The sequence below is a fragment of the Scomber scombrus genome, chromosome 21, assembly GCF_963691925.1.
Source record: "Scomber scombrus chromosome 21, fScoSco1.1, whole genome shotgun sequence".
Taxonomy (NCBI): domain Eukaryota; kingdom Metazoa; phylum Chordata; class Actinopteri; order Scombriformes; family Scombridae; genus Scomber; species Scomber scombrus.
The window spans coordinates 1,531,882-1,554,802 of NC_084990.1; the positions used below are offsets into that span (position 1 = coordinate 1,531,882).

The 22,921-nt window shown below is 36.9% G+C and overlaps 1 protein-coding gene across 2 annotated transcripts in view; it reads left to right on the forward strand.

Moving 5' to 3' along the window:
* exoc6 (exocyst complex component 6) overlaps positions 1–17,596 on the forward strand; it is a 55,373-nt gene extending 37,777 nt beyond the window's left edge. For both annotated transcript variants that reach the window (XM_062443059.1, XM_062443060.1), the window contains exons 20-23: positions 3,030–3,171; positions 6,684–6,757; positions 15,921–16,033; positions 17,454–17,596. In XM_062443059.1, coding sequence (XP_062299043.1) covers positions 3,030–3,171; positions 6,684–6,757; positions 15,921–16,033; positions 17,454–17,580 — 456 coding nt within the window. In that variant the 3' untranslated portion in view covers positions 17,581–17,596. The remainder of the gene's footprint in view (positions 1–3,029; positions 3,172–6,683; positions 6,758–15,920; positions 16,034–17,453) is intronic.
* The last annotated feature ends 5,325 nt before the right edge of the window (positions 17,597–22,921 follow it).

A 22,921-nucleotide genomic window follows, 5' to 3' on the forward strand; every position in this document is an offset into this window, starting at 1 on the left:
TAGCATTTATAATAGGGCCGTTTCCACTGCAGGAACTTTGGGGTAATTTTACGGGGCTGTGACCGTTGGCGCGTGTCTCCATAGCAGGAACCCCTGAAGGACAATCTCCCAGAACTTTTACGGGGGCAAAACGAGTCCCTTGAGGTTGGCTTGAGGTTGACTTGTTGCTGATTGGGTATACTCAAAGCGGGATGTGACGTCAACGGAAAGCGACAAAATAAGCGTGACGAACGAAACTGTTGCAGAATGATTAGGTCACCTCCAGAGTCCTTTGGGTCCTATCAAGGTCCTAGAGGCTGAGAGGACAGAGTGAGAAGACATTCCTGTAAAGTTCCCATCTCCTAAATTTTACCCAGAAGTTCCTTAATGGAAACGGGACTTATGACAGTCTATGATGTTATTTTTATATACGAATTTTGGCCTCAGTTTTACCAAAGTTAAAACCAAACCTACACCCTTGTCTCAAGCAGAGAAAACACTCTCAAGTCTTATTTGCTTTGGAGTTGTAAACATGATGCTGTAGAAGTATATGGAGTGGTACTTGTGGATAATTATTGATTGAGCTTGTGTTGTGCCTTACCTGCATGTGTTGGGACATCTGTGGTTTTTGTTTCACCAATAATATGTTGTATAGAAGACATGTTGAGACACTATAGCACTGTAAATAATCTCATGCCTTTTAGTGACCGCTATCATCAGCGACTAATAATTGAATGGTAATTAAAGCATGTTTATGGTACATACTCATGGTACGGTTGCATAGTAGCTCTCTATTGGGCTAGCTCGGGGGTTAGGAACCTTTTAACCATCAAGGGTGTTTCCTTTTTGATAAGATTAAAAGTACATTATTCTTCTGTTTATTAAAATATTCCTGTTGTCTTGCAATATGCTGACTGCTCAGGAATGTTCTCTTCTGACCAAAATGTGGTTGTCATTAATTTTAAACACTGTTGGGCCTTAGTTATTAATGTACAAAGAAGATTGTCATGAAATAAGCAGATCTGATGACTTAACTCTGAGAGTTTTTAATATAATGTTTTTTGCAATGCTTTGAGCCTCACCAATTAAATTCCATCCACTTCCTTTGTATTGGAGGGACATCATAAAGTCAATTTATAGTCAAATGAATCTGTATGGCTCCATACCACTTGGAGTAAGTATGGAATATATTTGTGACCTCTGATAAGTGACCCTTAAAATGGGTCACTTACCCTCCATCTTCATATCACAGGTAGCACTTTTTTTCACATGTCAGCTACACACATAATTCCTACTTCAAGCTCAAAAGCTCAAATGATAATCATTAGAATGACATTTTACCTAAAACTTGTGTACCATCAAACACCCTCATGCTCTATCTTAGTCCTTGTGTCTTCATCTTTTGCACACATTTTTTCCTGCTTCTATATAAGTAATTCATCATGTTTTATTTGTCTGTTTGATCTGTTGTTTCCATTATGACTTGTATTGACATCATGCACAATGCCAATACAGTATGTCAATACAGTGTGCTGAGAAAATGGCCATTCTTTCTTGGCTTGTGTGTGTATACAATGAGTGTTGCCTTTCAGACATCATCACCCTTGCCGAGAATAGACAAAGGGGCAGTAGCTTCTGGCAATCAGCTGGTCACATTACTTATAAAAAAGATACATTCTCAGATAATATTTCCTTGTTGGCAAAGTAGTCTTTACCCAAATACAACACAGTAGTTGTAGGCAGCCTTTACCCAAAGATGCACCTCAATACATTAGTTGTAGGCATGCCTCTTACGTACAGATGCGTATACTCCAGAAGTTATGATAGCTTCCTCTGTTTTGAACCTTAAAGTTTAGCCTTGTCAAGACAATATTCCATTGGTCAAACATGCACATGTGGCAGTTCTGTTGAAACAGATTTTCCTCCATAACTTTGCTGTTTTAAATGCAGGTGTGACCCAGCCTCAAGACTCTGACCAAGCACTCAGTGCCAACTTTTGATACTTTGACAGTTCCACACAGTCTTTTTCAGTACTTAAAAAGTACAGAGGTTGTTAGCATGTCTAATCCAAAAATAGATCTCAAACGTGTTGCGTTTGCTTTCAGTATGCAAGTTGAACAGGTATTGACATTTTGTTAGGAATAACTTGTCATTCTCATATCTTGTACTGCACTGCTGATGCAAGTGATGTTGCATAAGTCATGTTTTACAGAACTCATTAACCTTTTTTCCTGTATGTCCTAGTGGGGTTTCTTAAGCAGCTGTAAATTGTCTAAGTTGGAAGATGCCACATTTGTTTTTAAAGTCTGTGTAAAGCAATAATAAATATGTATTCTAATTTGTCACAACACAGAAAAATGTGTTATTAACCACGCAGCCATATTTAAGGTTTCAAAATCATGGAAAAATAAGGAGTATTATTTGCTCTCATTATTTTGTAACATATATAATGTGTCATCTTCCTTTACACAGACTTTAATTCACTTTTGAAAACTGAAATATCCAGCTTTCTGGCTTGCACCCCATAGTTTCCTGACCCCTGGGCTAGATGGTAGATGGTATGAAGTGCAGGATACTATGACTATGATGATACATCTGCATCTGTATTATGCTCTGTTTACCCAGAGTTCAAGGTGAAGCTAACACTTCTTTTGCCCTTCTTGCTTTTTATCCCCCATGTCTATTTTTATTCCTATATCTTCTTCCCACTATCCCTCCTTCTGTTCTTTTACCATTTAACCTTTTAATCTCTTGCCGATTTGTTCCCCACAATATCTTTTATACCTCCTTACTCCCTTCCTTTCACAAATCTGTCCTTCTTACAAATCATACCATCCCAATCCTCTGCATCCATGATCCTTCCCTCTCTTTATTCATGTTCACCCCTTTCAATGACTTCATACTGCCTCTGTCCCTGCCTTCTCATTCTCATTTACTGTCCTCATCTGTCTTACACTGTTCCGTCTTTCCCTCTTCTCTTGCATCCTGTCTTTCTCTGTCACCCTTCCTTTTCTTTCCCTCCCTCTCTCCCCCCGTCCCTCTCTCTGCAGGGTAAAGTGGCCCAGACAGCGTGCATGTCAGCCTGTAAGCATCTGTCCACGTCACTGATGCAGATGCTGCTGGACACAGAACTGAAACAGATCAGCATGGGGGCAATTCAGCAGTTCAACTTGGATGTCATTCAATGTGAATGTGAGTATAAAGAGATTTGATGTTAATTGTTTTAATGTTTTTAATTATAATTTTCTGTTACTGGTCCGTAGGTGTATGTGTGTGAGAGATAACAAGAAAAAACATGAATGAATGAATTTCCTGATTCCAAATAGTCAGTAGCCTGGTTAAGAATTAGTTAAAGCACATAACTACCAATAAAATCACCACTTTATGTTTTTACATCTCAGTTTTTGTACAATTTAAAAAAATATATGTTAAATAGAGAGCTTTAGGGGTGCTGGTAGTTTTTAAACTTTGGATAGAACAAAGCTAGCACAGAGTTAAAAGTACAGATGAGAGATTGATATCTATCTTCTCATCTAACGCTCAGCAAGAAAGTGAGTAAACCTTTTCTTGAGTGGGTTTGTGGGTTTTCAGATGAGACGCCACCACAGTAATGGCAGCTTGTCTTCTTCCGCCTACAGCTTAAATTCACCTGCACAGACAACTAAAAAAGATCTAAAGCAGGCTGTAGTTTTTAATGGCCAAAGAGACAAACGTGTGGCATGTGAAACAGTATCATCTGCATAGAACTGTACATTACAATAAGGAGTGGCAGAGATGATATCATTTACATATACAGTTTTTCCTCAGAAGTAAAATCATTTGCCATCATTTTTTTTCAGCAGGTATATAAAGCACAGCAGATTGGTGGTGATCATCCACAGCTTTGACATTATCAATATATATATTACAGCATTGTGGCTGTTGTGCTGTGACATGGTCTGTGTGTGTGTGTGTGTGTGTGTGTGTGTGTGTGTGTGTGTGTGTGTGTGTGTGTGTGTGTGTGTGTGTGTGTGTGTGTGTGTGTGTGTGTGTGTGTGTGTGTGTGTGTGTGTGTGTGTGTGTGTGTGGGTCAGCCAAAGTTCAGCACTGCGTCAGATAATCCAGGGATCCACAACATGACAGTATTATATCACCTTTCTGTTTTGTTCTAATGTGATACTGATGCTAGTGAGTTCCTGCAAAGGCATGGAGGGTTTATCAGATCATCACTGTGTTGATTCCTGGAAATCCACAGCTCCATTGCTTGTGGACACAGTGATGCTGTAACTGATGCTGTGTTTAGACAACAAAATGAATGAGTGATGGATTTTGACAGAAGTAATGCTGGAGTTTTGGGAAATATTTCTCACGAGGTTAAGGGTAGAGCACAGAAGTAACAACCAGATCACTGTATGATTAAATTACACCAAATGCCCTCAATGTGCAGCAGTCATGTATTTAAAATAGAGCCGGACTGATACTGGATTTTAGGGGCTGAATATTAATATATTGGCTGATAATGTTATATGTACAGAATATATACATAAACACACTTTTTTTGCAGTGACCCTTAAATTAGGTTATCAAACACTTGTGACAAAGATATTTAATGGATATTGATATATTACAGTTTAACAATAAACTCTGGTGTATAAAATGACATCAGTGCACTGAAACAGTAAACACAGCTGGGAATGTAATCATTATAATTAGCTAAAAAAAACAACAACAACATACATATATTAAACTTGAAGTAAGAAAATGATCAAATATACATAAATTGCTACCTATAAAACTTTAAAAATATTTTAAAAATATCGGCACATATCGGACAACATATTTGCCTATACTGATATATCTGTGATTGGTCAATATCGGCCGATCATATCGGCTGAACAATATATCGGCCGGGCTTTAATTTAAAACACAGTGTAATGATTGTTACACTTTCAGTGTCATTGATAGTATCCACCTATAGTATACTACTATAGTATACTTATAGCAAATAAATACATGCATCCAACAATGCAGACATAAATGCATAAAAATGGATATTAAAAGTCTACATACACACAAACTCACACATTATCTTTTTAATTAGTCTTAAGCCTGATCATTATATTCTATGCATGTACTCCCTGTAATGTGAAAAAGTATCTGGTTGAGGTGGGTGATGGGGCCAAAAATCAAGTCTAAAAATCATATAACATAATCATCTAACTAGTATCATGTTTTCCTGAAAGCTACAGCACATGTTCCAATTATGAAACGTGGTGAATTATCAGGGATTACATCTATTGAAGTTAAAGATGAGCATTGCCACTCATGCTGTACGCTGCTTACTTTAAACAGTTATGTGGAAGTAGAGAACATGACAGTGTATGAACATTATTCCGGTCAATAATGGTAGTATTTACCCCAGTTAGCAGCTTCAGTTGCATTGGAGTGAACAGTAAAAACATGTTGTTTTGTTTTGTTTTTTGTAATAAAGAGACATTTGTGACATTTGTGTCACCTGAAAACAATTAAAAGAAGCCAAGATGTAACTTTTTAATTATCATATTCAAAATATTCAATAACATTGTTCATGGATACATATATTATATTGTGACTGAGGATAGCTTGTTTGTTATAACATATATCAGTGTCTGTATAAAAACCCTACCCTTAAGTAAACATAAAGGAAATATGCATAATAGCCAAAAAGTGAATATATTTATCAATATTATCTTATTGCAGATATTTCTCTATTGGCATGTAGTATGTCAGCCATTAAATAACAATAAATTACAATACAGAAAATTACAAAGATATGTTTAAGGTTATTTAGAAATCTTGACGCCATCCCACAGTTTGTCCACCAGAGAGCACTTACAAGTTTCCTTTTACACTATAACATGTCCTGCTGAGGACACATCTTCACCAATATAATAACAATTTGATTTAATAATGTGTGTTCACTATATGTTTATCTAAAAAAAAAAAGTAAACTCTCAATAATGAGTAATAATAATAAAATATAATAATAATAAAATCTAAAGAATAAATAAATGAATAAAAGCAGAAAACAAAAATAATTCAAATCAATTTTTATAAGAATTAGTTTTTAAAAGAGGAAACTGAGGTAGGTTGTGTGGGTCAGTGTACATATTGGTGCAATGCTCAAAAGCTCATTATTAGTCAGACTCTCTTGGCAACAAGCTGTACTTACCCAGTGACAAATTTAGTGGTTTGGGGGCCAAGGCAAACTCAATCATGGGGCCTTCTTTGTTCTTTATTTTCACCCTTTCACTCTAACTGAGAATGTTGACCTATTAATATCACACAGCAATACTCTGTTAAACATAAAAGTCCTGCATTCAAAAAATGGACTTATGAAGAGGTGCAGAAGTATTCTTAGCGCAATAGACAATATTGACTTAATGGATAGCTTCATCTATCATAACATGTTGATCATATATTTCTTTATCTGTGAAGTAACCAGTACAAACTGTCAGGTGAATGAAGCAGAATGATCATTTTGTGGTTTAATGAGTTAGAATAGTAACATCATTTCATATGTTTCATATCTAAACATCATAGTAAATCTATTGCTGAATAGTTGAATGGCTGTTTATATGTGGTGCTGAGATTTGGCTTCATAGTTTTTGACACTAGCTGTATGTGCTGTGTACTATATAAGTTTAAACTGATGGTTATCCTGTGGTATTTTTGGGTCTTCTCAGTGTTTGCCAGCTCTGAGCCGGTTCCTGGCTTCCAAGGAGACACACTCCAGCTGGCCTTCATCGACCTGCGACAGGTAAACCATGTCACTGAGCTGAACCCAATAAAGGAATTGACTTGTGTACACAGACTAGTTGAGCACGGCTTCATTTACCGCACCAGTCATGTCTCATCTTAGTTATTTATTTTAAATCTCATGTGTTGAATGTTTGTTATTTTTCATATACCTTCAGTGTTGCTACCAGGAATGGAAATGAATTCAATGATGCAACATTTAAACATTATTCAACCAACTCACTTGAAAAAAATAAGAGAGAGGTAGAAAGCTTCCATGTGTAGGTAATCGAGCGAGGTGTGGTAATTATGAATGATTCGGATTCTCAGGTTTCTCATTGAATCACACTGTTGAATAGACCGGTGTCATTCCTGCATGTGTTGTGTGAGAGGGGTATCTGTCTCCCTGGGTCAGATACGTGGGGGGAGAGTTGTCTTTTTTGACACCATCACTGGGAATAAGAAATGTTAACATCTTACACACTTTTAACACCTGTCAGTCACTTTGGGAGTGATAACATATTCTGATTCTGTGTCTAAAATGTAGTGGTGAGTTCAACTTCAGCAGCTTTATTTCTCCACTGAGCAATTTCTTTGCTATTGTCTTTGGATCAAATGAATATGTATAATATGTAAGAATAGGTTCTGGTTTCTCCTGTACAATCCTTTCTTTATTTGACTCCTTCTCTTTTACCCTTAAACATTAATTAATGACGTGTCAAACTTCATAGGCAATCTCCAGGGATGAGCAGTGTTAGAAGCATTCTGTATTTGAAAGATTTACTCCTCTGACACAAAAAAGCTCAACTCTTCAGAGCTGAACATTTGAACCAAGAGTTTAAGATGATAAAAGATGACAAAGACACAACAGTGACCAATGAAGCTGATGAGAGTCACTGAAAAAACGATCATCACGATCATCTCTGTAGCTTTTCATCTATTTTGCCAACTTCCCACTTCACGTTTTGCTTCTCCGCTGGCCCACGTTTCACCTTCTCTGAATCACCTCCAATAATATTGTCTTTCATTTTCTCTTCCAGTCTCGTGTCTTGACCTTTTCAACTTTCACCTGTCCTATAGTTCACCTGCTCAGAAAAAATGTCCTTATTGGCCTGCTCACAAGCACAAACCCACTGCCTCCTCTTTAGCTGTAAACACCAGTGGTATGTAAAGTGTTGCTGGCTCTCATTAACTTGTGTCTGTGTTGACGTTAGTTAATCTGAGCCTGAGGTGGAGGCTTGGCTCTGCATCCAGTCCGGGTCACACACTACACTGAGGGATAATAATCAAGAGTGAGGGACCCAATGAGCTGCTTTTTAGAGCCAGGAGTTGAGTCAACAAACCCCTTCTCTAAAATATTTCAATACTCAATACTACTAACTCAACTGTTACCAAAAGAAATACTTCATAACTTTGTCTCTACTATACCAGATTACCAGATTACATTGATCTTTGCTGAAAACTTCCAAGGAAATTATAACTAACCACTAAATAAATAAAGTGTTACCATTTTATTTCCCAACATCAAGTCCTAAAATGTGTCTAAGAAGCCCTCTCCACTCTAAACTCTGGTGGAGAGGTACTGAATCCCATGTATTTAATTAGTTTGTTGTCCTAAAATTTAAACTTCAACTTAAATAACTCAAATAACAGAACTTTGTACCTAACTTGTCTATAATTAGTATCAAATTACATCATTCTTTCCAGATAAACACAGGAAATTATTAAAAGATTACAGACCTAAAAAATACAGGTTAACCTGAAATTGAAATATAAAAAGTGTGCAGGTACTGGGATGTGGTTGTAAGTGTAAAGTGTGACTCCCCAGGTTGTTTTATGCACCCAATATCTGATAGAACACCCAAAGGACATGACCTCAGTGTCCTCAGTGCCCGGCTCTGTTTACAGCTGGAGCTGCAGCATATTTTCCTGCGATGCAGCTCATTAGACATGATGTGTCCATGTTCCCTTTTATACAAGCTGCTTGGTTGACATGTTAATCCTAGCCTTAGGTAAAGTGGTAGGGAGGCATCCACAGGCTGAGGTTACACAGAGGTCATCCTTTTACTTTCCCTTTATCTTATGGCTGTTGATTTAGCTAACTGTTTTGTTACATCTTTATTCTGTAACCATTTAGGAGAATTGAAAGTTAGATGTCTAGAGATATAATAATAGCCTATAATATAATAAGGTTATTCTGTCCTACATAAAAACAGGTTAATAGTTTGCTTCAATGTTCTGTTGTGTGCTAAAGAGCTAATGTTAGAGCTGTGCAATATGATCTCATTTCACAGTAAAGGTCATTTTAATATCCAGTTAACTTACTAATGAACAGTTTGAATGAATAGTTTATATAAAATGACCACATTGAAAGGCCTTTTTTAAAAACATATTGAATTATACACTAAAAATAAAAGATTACTCATATTTGTTTATTTTTCTCCTTTTATTTAGAACCTTTGTGCATTTTTTTAAAAATGAAGAATTGTGCAAAATACAGATTTTTGGTCTGTGTCAGACTTTTCATACCTAAACCATGTCCATGTGATAGAAGTAGCCCCTCTCATGCCTAAAACCAACGAGTAAGAAGTAGCCCCTCTTTTAGGTACGAGCATCGTTCCGTTCTTCGTCACTTTCACTCTCCTCCATGTTTCTATGTGTTACCTTCATACAGATTTCCTGCCTGTATCTGTGCCATGCAGAAGAATGCAAAGCAATAAAATCAATAATAGAACATAATATGAAATCATAGACAGTCTTCTATCGTCACATGATATATATATCATCGTATTGCACAGCCCCAGCTACTGTTAATGCAGTGACTTGTGAAAATATAACTTGATGGATGAAATAACTAGTCATTAAATGCATTCCACATGTGAAAACCTGTCTTTAAAATAAGCATGCTCACATCACCTGAAATATGGAATGACTTCATATAGACAGAAGACAGAAGTAAAAGGTCAGAAGACCAGAAAGGTGCTGTATCAATGGAATAATGCATTTACCATACATATGGTTTTCTTTAAGTGGCCAGTTTAAGCAAGCCTCGGACTGCACTGTTCCTACTTCAGAGAATAAAGTGAGGCAGAAATCAGTCTGACTATCATTCCCTCACGCCAACATCACACTACATGCTATGAAGTATTTGACTCTTAGTATCACATAATGATCACCAGGAAAGATAAAAATATATTGTACTCTGATCCCAACATTATGTATTCAACTGTACTTATTTGAATGTTGCTGCTTTTGTTCATTCTGGAGTTGTAGCTGAAAAATGATACAAATGTTAACAAAGTTGTGATTAGATAGGTGCTGTGAGAATGTGTGGCTGGTACTTTCTCACACATGAAGCCAGCGTGTGAAACAGGGACTATGTGCTCAGTTGGAGTCAACATATTGCCATTTATGACCATGCAAGTTTCTCGAGGCTTGAACATGGACCTAGACTCAATGTACAAATGGTCTAGTCAGACCTGGAGTTGACCTTTTCTCACCTCTGGTCCACCAGTCTCTGATGAAAAGCCCATAGTGAGCAAGAAAATAGCCACACCTGCCATTAATACTCTTTTTTTTTATAGCAAACAATGCAAGTCATTGTATCAATATCAGTATCATTTAATGTGAGACGTCCAGAGTGAAGCTTCAGAAGTGCATAAAGAGAAGGAAAGTAGAGAAGGATTTCTAGAGTTTCAGAATGCCGCCCTGACTTATTGTTTGAATGTAAAGGTGAAACCTGGAAGTGTCATAACAGACCAAAAGCTAATGTCACAGGGATGATGATGTATCTGACACCAGCTTTATGGGAAATGACACAACAACACACACACACACACACACACACACACACACACACACACACACACACACACACACACACACACACACACACACACACACACACACACACACACACACAGCTTATTCTCTTTATCTTTATCTCAGGCTCTTTCTGTTAACCACAAACATTTACCTTAGCCTTACCCTGAACGTCCACGGTCAGATCTCCATTACAAAGACAAAGCCTTCATCAGCCAACACATTTCCAATATAGTTCAGTTTCTTGTCAATGTTTTAGTTTGACAGCAGATCTTGAAAAACATCTACTGCTCAATTTTGATCAATGTTGTGACAAACAAACAAAATACTGTATATCAGGGTTATTCAATGAAAATTCACTGAGATTCAAATCAATAACACAATAAATAAAATAAGAATAAAAAAGAATAAGATAAATACATTTTCCTTTCTTATATCAAATAAAGATGACATTTTAAAATAAAGTGCATTACAGAAAGCTTTTGTTAGTGCTTCTTAAATAAAGTGATTAGTTTTAGAAAAATAAAAAGAATCCCTTTTTAATTTTAAACTTAACTTTAACTTAAACCATAAACTTCATTTCACATCTAATAACTTTATAACAAAACATCTCAACACATATTCTCTTTTCTCCATGTGTATGTCACTCACAGTCGAGTCTCTCTGAATGCACGGATCTGTATATATATGTAATATGTTCCATGTTAATAGCCAATTTCTATCCATTTCTATCTATTTTTATTTTTGATAATATTTTGCACTATTTTTGAGCCATTGCAACAGAATCTCATTCTCATGTGTCTGTATGGTGTATAATCTGAATGACAAATATCTATCTATATCTATCTAATCTAATCTAAAAGGCTTGTGAGCCTGCATACACACACACACAGTTTACCTTTCTCTATCCGTCTGTTGCCAGAAGCTGAATATTTCCACAAGTATTTACCACTTCATTGTAACGATAACATGACTGAGCTCGCCCTGCTGAATCCTCCTAGATTACACTGACTGCTGTCTTCACTGTGTTTGGGGTCTTCTATCAGATGTATGTGACAGAGTGGAGCGATGTGGGTTGGCGACTCTATTCCAAATGTGAAACCCATGATCCATTAGAAATCCTGCTTTTTGTTTCTGAAGATGAAGTTTGGACTAAGAGCACTTCATCTACATTACAGCTGTTTGATGTGTCAGTACACGTGTGTCTCAGAGCAGAGCCAGACTTTGGTTTACAAAAGGTGTCAGTCCAAATACTAATTGAAAACACTGTTGATAATTTGTACATTTTATTTAAGTGACAGCTCTACTTTAATCAAGGCTTCTTTAGCCTAAGGCCACATTGTGCAACTGCATTTTATAGGAAAATATGTGTCATCTCAAGACTTGGCATGAGCAGATACTCCAGATTAAACATCTCAGGTCTGTGAAAACAACACGAAAGGGAAGTCCTTACTATTACAAGCTGACAGTAAGAAGAGGAGGGTAATTCACCTCTTCAGAGCACATTATTTAACCTTCATGTTATATTCCCGTTGATGGTGCAACTTTTGTTCTCACAGGTCAATTTTGATTGGTTTGACTGTTGGTAAAGCATAAAGTATTAATTATCACCCAATTCTATGTTAGACCTTTTTAGCCAACTTCATTCCAACTTATTATCACAGGTTTGACACTTATTTTTGGAAATGATGGTCAGTATAGGCCTCATTTCAATGAAATTATACCTGTTTTTTGAGTTTAAAAAAAAGAAGCAGAAATTATGAATTATTGTATTCAATTTAAGATCAGAGAAAAATATTTTGATGGATTATCACAAACTGACACATGTTAAAAGTTTAGTCAGGATGCTGTTTTGAACTTAATCACACCTGTTTTTTTTTAAAAGCATAAAGTACAAATTATCACCCAATTCAATGAAAGTAGTGATGATTATACTTGCAAAGAATATAATGTCTATCCATGTGATTATCAGGCAATTAGACAAAATAAATCCATATTTCTGATATAAAGGCAATTTCAAAACAGGTCAAATTTGAACCGAGGACAACAGGAGAGTTAAAGTACTAAATAGCCTATCATAGATTACAGATACATAAAACATTAACAACACATAGATCACTTTTAGAAAAAGATTTACCGTATTGTATCATCATCAGATTCTTTGAGATATCCGAAGTACAAATTGATCTGGCTGAAGTCCAGTTTTGATTGGATTTAGTTTTCATAGGTTTTGGCCTTGGGCTCAATCAGTCATGTTGACTTAGTGCTTAGTAATGTAACTACAGAGAGCTCAGAACATGGAGACAGTGCCAAAATAGAGTTCTGACAGGGCAAGAAACATGATCAGTCAGACAGGTTGGAAACAAACCAACACACTGGAGGAGTGAGAGAGTGAAAGTGACAGGTGTTTTGGTATAGCAGTATGTCTATCAGTTAATTACATGAAATTGCAGTAGAGAAATACAGAGGACATGGGGATTTTTTTTTTTTTTTCAAATGTTTAAATTGAAAAAAACAAAACACATAACAGTCTCAGCAATAAGGAAACATCTGATGAATGATCCAGGATCTGTCTGGCTGTAGTAAGCACACATGGCATGTTGTGGAAAATTCATATACATTGTTTATATGTTTGCATTGTTTATTTGTAATACCAAAAAAAAATGTTTTTACTGTCATAATGTACATACCTGTGAATGATAATATCAATGAAGACTACAGTGAATTTGAACATATCTTCCAGTTTGAACCTAAATTTTGAACGTTTTCTTCAACATTATGTTAAGATAATGGTCATAATTAGTGTCATGTATTTATAATATTGTTTTATTTAAATTAACTATGATTCATTTATAATTACTTGACTAAACAATGAGAGTTAACCTGACCCATGTCATGTGACCTGGATACTAGTATCAAATAAAGGATCATTTGAATGGGTGGAAACCTTCAATCATGCTCCTAACAAGGTGTTAAAGAAAGTGTATCTCCTGGTGCACATTGCCTGTTTAAGGGTTAAACCTTCTTTTATCCAGTCTGACATGCTCATAGTTCCTGTTCCGTTAGACTTTTCTTATCTTAAGTGATGTCACTGTGATAGAACTGATGACTAAACCTATGGAAATAAGATTCATGGTGAAGTATTTAAAGGGCTTATTTTACCAAATCAGTCAGATGGTGAATAGTAGAGAGTTCAGAGTAAGATGTGGCAGCCTGCTCATGGCTCATCACTTAGCTCCAGGTGAGAATAATGGTATTATCGCTAAGCTTCTCTCTCTCTCTCTCTCTCTCTCTCTCTCTCTCTCTCTCTCTCTCTCTCTCTCTCTCTCTCTCTCTCTCTCTCTCTCTCTCTCTCTCTCTCAGCTGAATAATGCTATTATCACTAAGCTGTTCTTTCACTGCTCTTTCAACATGACCCAAACACCCAGCTGTTTCACCCTATGACATTAGCATACACTGTGTGTGTGGGTGGGGTAGGAAGGGTCATCTCCATCAGGTTAACCAGGGGTCGTGGGGGTGGGGGGGGGTGGGGGGAGGTCATTTTAAATGTTCCTGTTCACACTTCAAACTCATCATGTAGCAACAGAACCCCCCCACCACCACCACCACCTTATTCTCTCTGCAGCTCTCACTCTGGTGTCTTTTCTCTGCTTCTCTAAGTGACGCAGTGACCCAGGATGAACAAGTGTTTACCATCAACACATGACCCGGCTTTAATACCACTCTGACTCTGCTTGGCTTTGCTGCAGTTGATATATGTTCACAGGTTTGTGTAGTAACTGCAGGAACAGGATTACTGTAAGCTTACAGGAGACTACTGTCCCTCTCAGCCATCATTCTGCTCTTCTCTCAATCCAAGAGACACTTGAACATGATTGTAGAATTTAAGATGCTGCATTAACTTTTCTTACAGTGACAAATCCATACTCGGTGTTAAGGACCTGAAAGCTTAGACAAGGTCCAGTGCAAGTCTGTAGATTAGGAATGTTGTGTATGGAGCTACATTTGAAGACCCACAGCAAATCCAACATGACCATGTATTTACAGACCGTGGTTCAGACCACATCTGCACCAGTGAACCAACTTAAAACATCAAATGACCCAAGATTGTGACCTTCCTGTTCCCAAGTGTCCATAAATCAGGAACAGAAGCAATGGTGGTAGCAAGCCTCTCATTCATTTGAGTAAATGCTAGCCAAAATACAAAATTACCCTTTTGACTTTTTTTAGGCCTCCACGCTGGAGACAGCTGTGGCATTATGTTTTCAGTTTGTCCATCCATCCCATTTTCGTGAATGTTGAAATAGAATAGAATAGTCTTTATTGTCATTATACATGTACATGAAAAATTGAAAGCAATCCTTATTGGTGTCATGAGTTAAAAAGTTAAAGTTAAAAAAGTGCTTATAAAAGATCGATATCTGAGGAAGCTCACAAATTTTTTTTTTTTTAAAGTTTTGCATAAAAGTCAAATAGGATGAAAATGACGATGAAATGATGACATCATAGTCTTCTGCTAAAACTTAGAATGTAAATTGCAACTTGACTGGTTGGCAGAGACATACAACTACAAGGTGATATTTCTAGTGTGTAAACATGCATTATAAGCAGGTGTCTGTACACTCATCCAAAATAGTTTGTTAGAGACTCTATTGTATTATTTTCATATTATAAGATAAGATATTCCTTTATTAGTCCCACGATGGGGAAATGTGCATTATTAGAGCAGCAAAGTGGACAAAATAGAAAGAATCAATAAAAAAGAATAAAGAACAATAAATAATAAATACAAAAGCAATAAAAAAAACAATATTAGTAAAGAATATAATAAAATAAATGTGACATTATGTTGTACTAATTGGTGTTGAGTGATAATCTAGAGTTATTGCATAGATTTAAAGTGAAAAATATAAAAAATATATATATGTATATTACGCAGTACTGAACATTAAAAAGTGCAGTTTGTCAAAAGCTTCACAAATTATTCTTAAAATAGTTTTTTTCTGTCTAAGTGAAAGTTTTACAAATATAAAAGCTTCATTAATAAAATAGAGAGTAATAATGAAGTTTTTGGAGGTGTCTTGGCAACAGTTTTATAATGGAGCTCTATGAGAAAAATGCGTTTTTTTCCCTTAGTATGAATTAAAAAAATTACTCTGCTTTCCTAGATGCAGATGTTTAATTTCATATCCTAAAAACAATACAGTTCCACAGTATTGCTATTATCCCCCTTTGACTGGGCATCCTGGCTGAAACACTGTACACCCAAACTAACTCACTTCAGTTAGGTTCTACAGGTGTGTGTGAAGTGGACATACTGACAGTGACCTTTTTGTATGTGTGTGTGTGTGTGTGTTTTGTAGCTCCTGGACCTGTTCATGGTGTGGGACTGGTCAACGTACCTGGCAGACTATGGCCAGCCAACCTCCAAATACCTGAGAGTGAATCCAGCCACTGCCCTGGCTTTACTGGAGAAGTGAGTGTGTCTGATATGTGTCTTTACAATATCAATATCAATCCATCTTTGTCACTATGACTTATAAAAGGCTAAGTCACATTTGAGCAGTGGTGAGTCTGAGGATGTGGCGAGAAGGTGATGTGATGGCGTGATGAGCCAAAAGGGAAAAAATGGGCTAAAATGAACCTAAAATTGAACCTAAAACAGAATTCATGCTGGGATGATGTTCTGGTGACTTCATTCACTTCAGACATGGTAGAGTCAAAGTTAGATGGCCATAATAGGAGTCATCATTATGATTATGTTTGAGAAACAACAAAAACATGTTAATGTCTGTCACCACATCTATTTTCATAATATATCATCAGTAAATCTTATTAAAAAAAAAGATCTATAGAGTTTGCATGAACATTTGATCTCCTCTCACAGTAATAATACCTAATTACAAGACTGATTGAATGGAACTGATGAAGACCTCAGATATGAATATGTCTGCTGTGTCTGGCTCTTCTCTCCCTGTGTGTAAGTTTCTATCTGAGCTCTTTTCTTCCTCTAAATCTTCTCTCTTGTGTTTCTGCTGCTGCTGATCAGAGTCTACAGAGGGTAGGTGCAGCTTCCTCACTGCTTTCTCACTGTGTTCTTCTGCTGTCTAAACATGGTTCTACCTCTTCTACGGTTTAGACTTTACGTCTTTAGCTTGGTTCAAATAGTGACTTGAGGCTGAACTAGGTGTAAGTTTCATTATTAGATGCATTCAGTTTAAATGTATGGACACAAACTGCACACAAATAACATCAGTTTGATTTTCAGTAACTTCTTGCTTAAAGCTTAACCCCACCTTACTCAACCCATTATGTGTGAGTTGTGTACACTCACACATAATTGGGTTATACTTGAAAACTTGTTGAAAATGTTTCTATTGGCTCATGGTTTAAATGCTACATACTGTAGGCTCTAATGTAAAGTCAGGGCTAGCATCTTGACACCAGATCTCAGTGATGAGGCTATTAAACCTCCTTTTGTCCTTCCAGGTTTGACCCAGTTTAGTTTGACTGTTTTGGTGTAACTTATCACCCCATTTTGTGTTAGAACTTTTTAGCCATCATTCCAATTTATCACCACAGGTTTTACACATATTAGGAAATTATGATCAATAGGCCTCATTTAAATGAAATGATAGCTCTCTTCTGAGTTGTGCCTGTTGTCCTCCTTGGTCAAAATTGACCCTGTGTGTGTGTGTGTGTGTGTGTGTGTGAGTCTGGTTCCGATGTATCAGTATCTGATGCCACTGAAAGAAACAACAATATCTAAACAGTAACCATTCCTCTGTCTCTGTCTCTGTCTCTGTCTCTGTCTCTGTCTCTGTCTCTGTCTCTGTCTCTGTCTCTGTCTCTGTCTCTGTCTCTGTCTCTGTCTCTGTCTCTCTCTCTGTCTCCAGGATGAAGGACACCAGTAAGAAGAACAACATCTTCTCTCAGTTTAGGAAGAATGACAGAGACAAACAGAAGCTGATAGAGACAGTGGTCAAACAGCTGAGGAGTCTGGTCAACGGCATGTCCTCCTAAACACACACACACACACACACACACACACACACACACACACACACACACACACACACACACACACACACACACACACACACACACACAGACATAAAAAGAATGAAACATGCATGCAGTCTCATGCACACACTCAACTGCCAAGACGCTTACTGAGGGAAGACATTTTCACACACCTAATGAAGTGACAACACACACACAGACACACACACACACACACTCACAAACACACACACACAGGAGAGTGTATAAGAGCAGGACAGTGACATACAAAAGGAACACATGCAGACAACTCAGACACACACACCACATGAAGGCACAGCAATACACACAATGTAGAAGGCATGCAGGGAACTGATTCCTAGCAAATACAACACACACACACACACACACACACACATGAAATCATATCCTCTCCTTACTGTTATACCTGACTCAATACCCAGTGTAAATAACACATGCACGCACGCACACACACTTAACAGTTTACTGGACTCTTCACACGAATGAACAGTAAAATGTTTGTAAAGTATTTTTAATGGCTATGATAAGACAAACTATGTTTTGTACATTTGTGAGAGTGCAATGATTGTAGAGGCACAGGAGGTGACAGACAGAAGTACTGGGACAATGAGGATCATTCTATGTTTAACACAAAAACAGATTTATTCAAAATTCGTGAGATTAGAGCACATTTATGGATGAAGTTGGAATGTATTTTTTGTTTGCATTTCATTCACAAATATACAACAAAATAATTTGTATATTTTATAAAACCCTTCAGTAAAAAAGTTGTTTCAGATGAGTATCTTTTAGATTGATTGAATCTATGATACATTTAGAGGCAAAATATCAAATAAAAGTAGGTTGATCTCATTTCAGCCAACATCTTCACTTTAACACTTGAGCATCCCTTAAATATTTCATGTCAAAAGCTTAAGAAATATAGATACATGACAGTAACACAGAGAGAAATGTGCACACAGGAAATCAAGCCCCATTTATTAGGAGAAATCAGGCTCCACAGGTAATCAGACATTTCTCTGAGACTCTCTGCAACCTACACTTACCAATAATACACTTCTGTGCATAAACCCACAGAGGTTAACATGTATCTTTAGAGAACTATAATTCAGGCTTCTAGCACCACCTACATTGTATATGTAGAAGAAGAAGCATTGATGAATTTGTGGTACTGAATTTCAGGCACTGAAACTGGTCTCTCTAGTTTCCTGTTTTTAGGTTGATCCTGTTGGCCACTAACATTTGTTTCCTTAGAATAACTCTAATCTCATGAGAAACCTCTTGAACCAAGTTAAAATATTTCACTGCTCCCTTTTGGTTTTCACCAGCTGCTGTCCCACACCATCACGGATATGAACATACTGACAAAAGACCAAATGAAAGCCATTGTCCCAGTACTTCAGATATTGTTAATATGTATGTGTGTTGCTGAGGTCATGGATGGATGGAAGAACAGATGAATGAATGATGACGTCCTGAGAGACTGATGTTCATGAAAAAGTGAAGGTGTTGTGGAACTCCTTGGTGGCTTTGCTTGCTGTTTGTCTTTTTTTTCTGTCTCACATTTTCCATGTAAAGCAACCCCTGAGACAGAGCCTCACAGTGACTGAACGTGTAGTTCAGTGTGTGCTTCAACAGGACACATGGCTGTCACAGCACTAAATATATGGGAAAACCTGCTAGCTTGAATGACCGATACCACAAACAGTAGTATCTGTTTAAATTATACAGGCATTTGTTGAGGCCTAGAAAGCAGACGAAGTCTTGACATGTTCTCTGCTCATTAGAATGTAATAAGTGGGGTTGGAAATCTGCAAATGATGTGGTCTCATATGTATGCACAGGTTGGATTACATCACACACAAACCAACCGAATAATGTAATCTAGTACAACACATGCAGACACAGTGAGGGTCAGCACAGGGCTGTTGTATTGGATTGCATTAGATTGCACACAGGAGCTGATGAGGGTTTTATTTTGGAGTGAACAATGCATGAAGTACAGGGTTTATACATGATGTCACTGTAAGCAGAAATGACCATGGTCACCCCCACCCCTGAGTGGCAAACACATAGTAACCAGCATCTAGCATTATTCTCTAACATGGATAAACCACTGAGTACAGTAAAAAAGAGAAGTGATTCACAGGCTACCTCTCATCACATTCTTAACCTCAGATTATGACTCCACAAAGCCACGAGGGTCCATGTGAAGTATGTTTCATCATCTGCCCATGTATGCCAAAGTAAGGGTCCATGCAGATGTCACATGCTCAAAACTTATGATGGATTCTCTATGTGTCATCTGCACCGGAAAGAACGCATCCAACTACACAGACACCCAATGAAGTATAAACAGAACTGCATCCTTGCATTGAACTAGGACATGCCCTATTTATTGACCAGCCTGCCACCTCAACTTGCATAATTTGCATATTGAGATCCAATCACAATTCAGGCAGAATCAAGAAAATGCCAATTAATACTGGGAATTAAAAAATAGCAATGATCAGATGTTATGAATCAGTGAGTGTTTCCACTACAGATCATATATCAGTACCAGGTGGAAATGGTTCACCATCATAGCAGGTTTGTCCACTCAGTGGTGGTGATGGTGGTCAGGTGATATTATGTTAGGTGACATCAGTGCATGCCCTCCTCCCTCCTCCCTCCTCCCTCTGTAAATTGTGTCAGTTGTAGAGTTAAGGACATTATACATGTGAAGGTAACACGACCCACCCAAACTACTTGATTCACGCTTATGAGAAACCAAATTCCAAATGGGTAATTGTTATGTTATTAGTAATGATATATACATACATATATATTTAACAGTTGAGTGACTCGCATTCTAAATTCTCTTATTTTTTGTTCCTCAGGGTGAAATGAAGCTTTAGAATCTCATTATTCACATATATCCACAAAGCACAGCAATAATGAATTGGTTCCTTTACAGCCTGGCTGGCAGGTTGATGCAAACTCCTGATGACAAACATTTTATAATGAGACTGTTTCTATTCTGTTGATATTTTGGGTCTGTGCTCTACTTTCAGAAGGCATTTTTGCACTGAAAATGAAGTTGTTTTTTTTTTCCTTTTAGATTTATTTTATGCCTTTTTTAAATAGTTGCTTGTAAATGCCACTGTACATACTGCATATTTTGTAAAGAAAATATTATAGCAGTTTGTCTGCTACAAACAGAATTGGAGGTTGACACTGTGATATGCACCTCCATCAACACCTTAAGTAAATATGTAATTAATAAGATGGAATTTCTGTTTGTTGCTTACTTGGTGAACACAGTGTGAGGAGCTCAGTGATTTATGTTGGTACCTGCTCTCCACTCGTTTGCATGGTTAAGATATTAAAATGCAATGTTGCAATGTACAACATTCCAATAGGAACTATTTAAATACTGATCCTCAGAGTTTCAGCTCGTATGTTCATAAACTGTCATGCCTTCACTTCACCATAAATTCTTAAATAAAACCCAGTGATGAAATATTAGCCAATGTTCAAATATCAGCCAGAATAGCAAAGAAATAAAGGCTGATGAAAAACATTAAGAGTGGTAGAATAATCTGTAGCTGACATGGTCAATTCAGTATAATGTCCATACAACAACAGAGTCACGTCATAGTCAACTAACACAAATGCTGTCATATTAAAGTCACTTCTAATTCGTTGGCCGCCTGTTTTTTATAAGCCACTATCTCTGATACTTAACTCAACTTCCTGCAGGTGTTTCACATTAAAAGCTGAGAAGAAACAGGAGGGATTCTGCCCTTTGAATTGCTGGAATGCTTTAAATGTGATACATCCACACAGGAAATGTTGCATTATATTAACATTAACTGATTGGTGAAAACAAAGCTCAGTGGCTGATGAAAGGAAGGCTTCTAATTAAAATATACTTACATGATTAAGAAGAATGGTCTTTCTCTAACAGAGCCTGGGTCAATAGGTCAATAAAGATCCTGTAACTAGTAACTGAGAATTAATTCAGCTAATATAAATGTGCAGATTCATCAGTCTGTGGCCTTTCAATTTGGCAGCATTTTCATTCTTTCTCTTCAGAGTGCCACATCACCATAAAACAGTTTCCTGCTATAAGGGCACAAATCAAGAAAATCAAGGTTTTACATATATACTGCTTGTAAACCAATGATTGCTTTGATTTGAATAATAAAAAAAAGCAAGTTTTTCTTCCTTGCCTTCCACAGATGTGGAGAGTGGGTACATTTTGATATCCAAATGATTCCTTGCTTTAACCTTTGTCACTGTTCTCAGTGAGACACCCTGACTGAAATGTTTTCCTAAATCTGTTGTTTTTATTTTGTGTGCTGTAATAAAAGTTCATTCAACAGTAACGTCTGTTTGTTATTGAGCTCAGTTAAGTATTTATTTATTTAGTTTATTAACATATAACTTGAGCTTGTTACAAATGAGCTGCAGTAACTGATGTTCTGCATATAGACATTATAGCTATTGCTAGTTCCCATCTCCTGTCCCTAGTTAAGCTTTTAAAAGACACATATCAATATTACATACATAAGCAATAATGATAGTATCAGTGTTGCTATGTCTTGATAAGAGCTTTCACTCTTACTGCACAGCAGCATAGCATGATGCTACACAGATGTGATCAGTCTATCTTCCACTTTATGTTACATCAACATGTGTCAGCAGCTACTGTCCACACTGCCATGATATTTGATATGATTATAGATATTTGGTATCAGTATTCATGAACCCCAGAGGATGATTCCTTAATGGTGACTCCATGAAATTTCCATCTAGTGCCAAAATCAAGCTGGTCCATAACATGGTATCTGAAAAAACAAACTTACAGATGTGCTGTAGATATTAAAGAATAATTCAGCTTTATCACAACTTTGGTCTTGTTTGTGTTATTTTGGTTAGAAAAAGAAAGCATGTTCCTATTGAAAGCATGCCTATTTTGAATTTGTAGGCCTTTTTTAAAGAAATGATTGTCACAGCTTTATAATCAGGCTGACTTACCAGTTTATTTCATGTCATTCATTCAGCCAGACACAGTGTTTATGATGGCTGATGTCTGTTTGTCAGAGGGGTAATAAATGTCCCCCTAATATCAGTTCAGGTTGAAACATTCTGCAGCAGTAGCGGTTATGACAAGCAATGAAATATGTTGATGGATATGCTTTTGATGTTTCAGTAAACTAACCTACAACATGTACAGCTGCATCCACATCATCCACAGTTATCCCATTTTTTCATAGAGATGACCTCACTGTTCTTTATCCTGCTCTCAACATTCTGATTGGCTGCTTGATTCTCC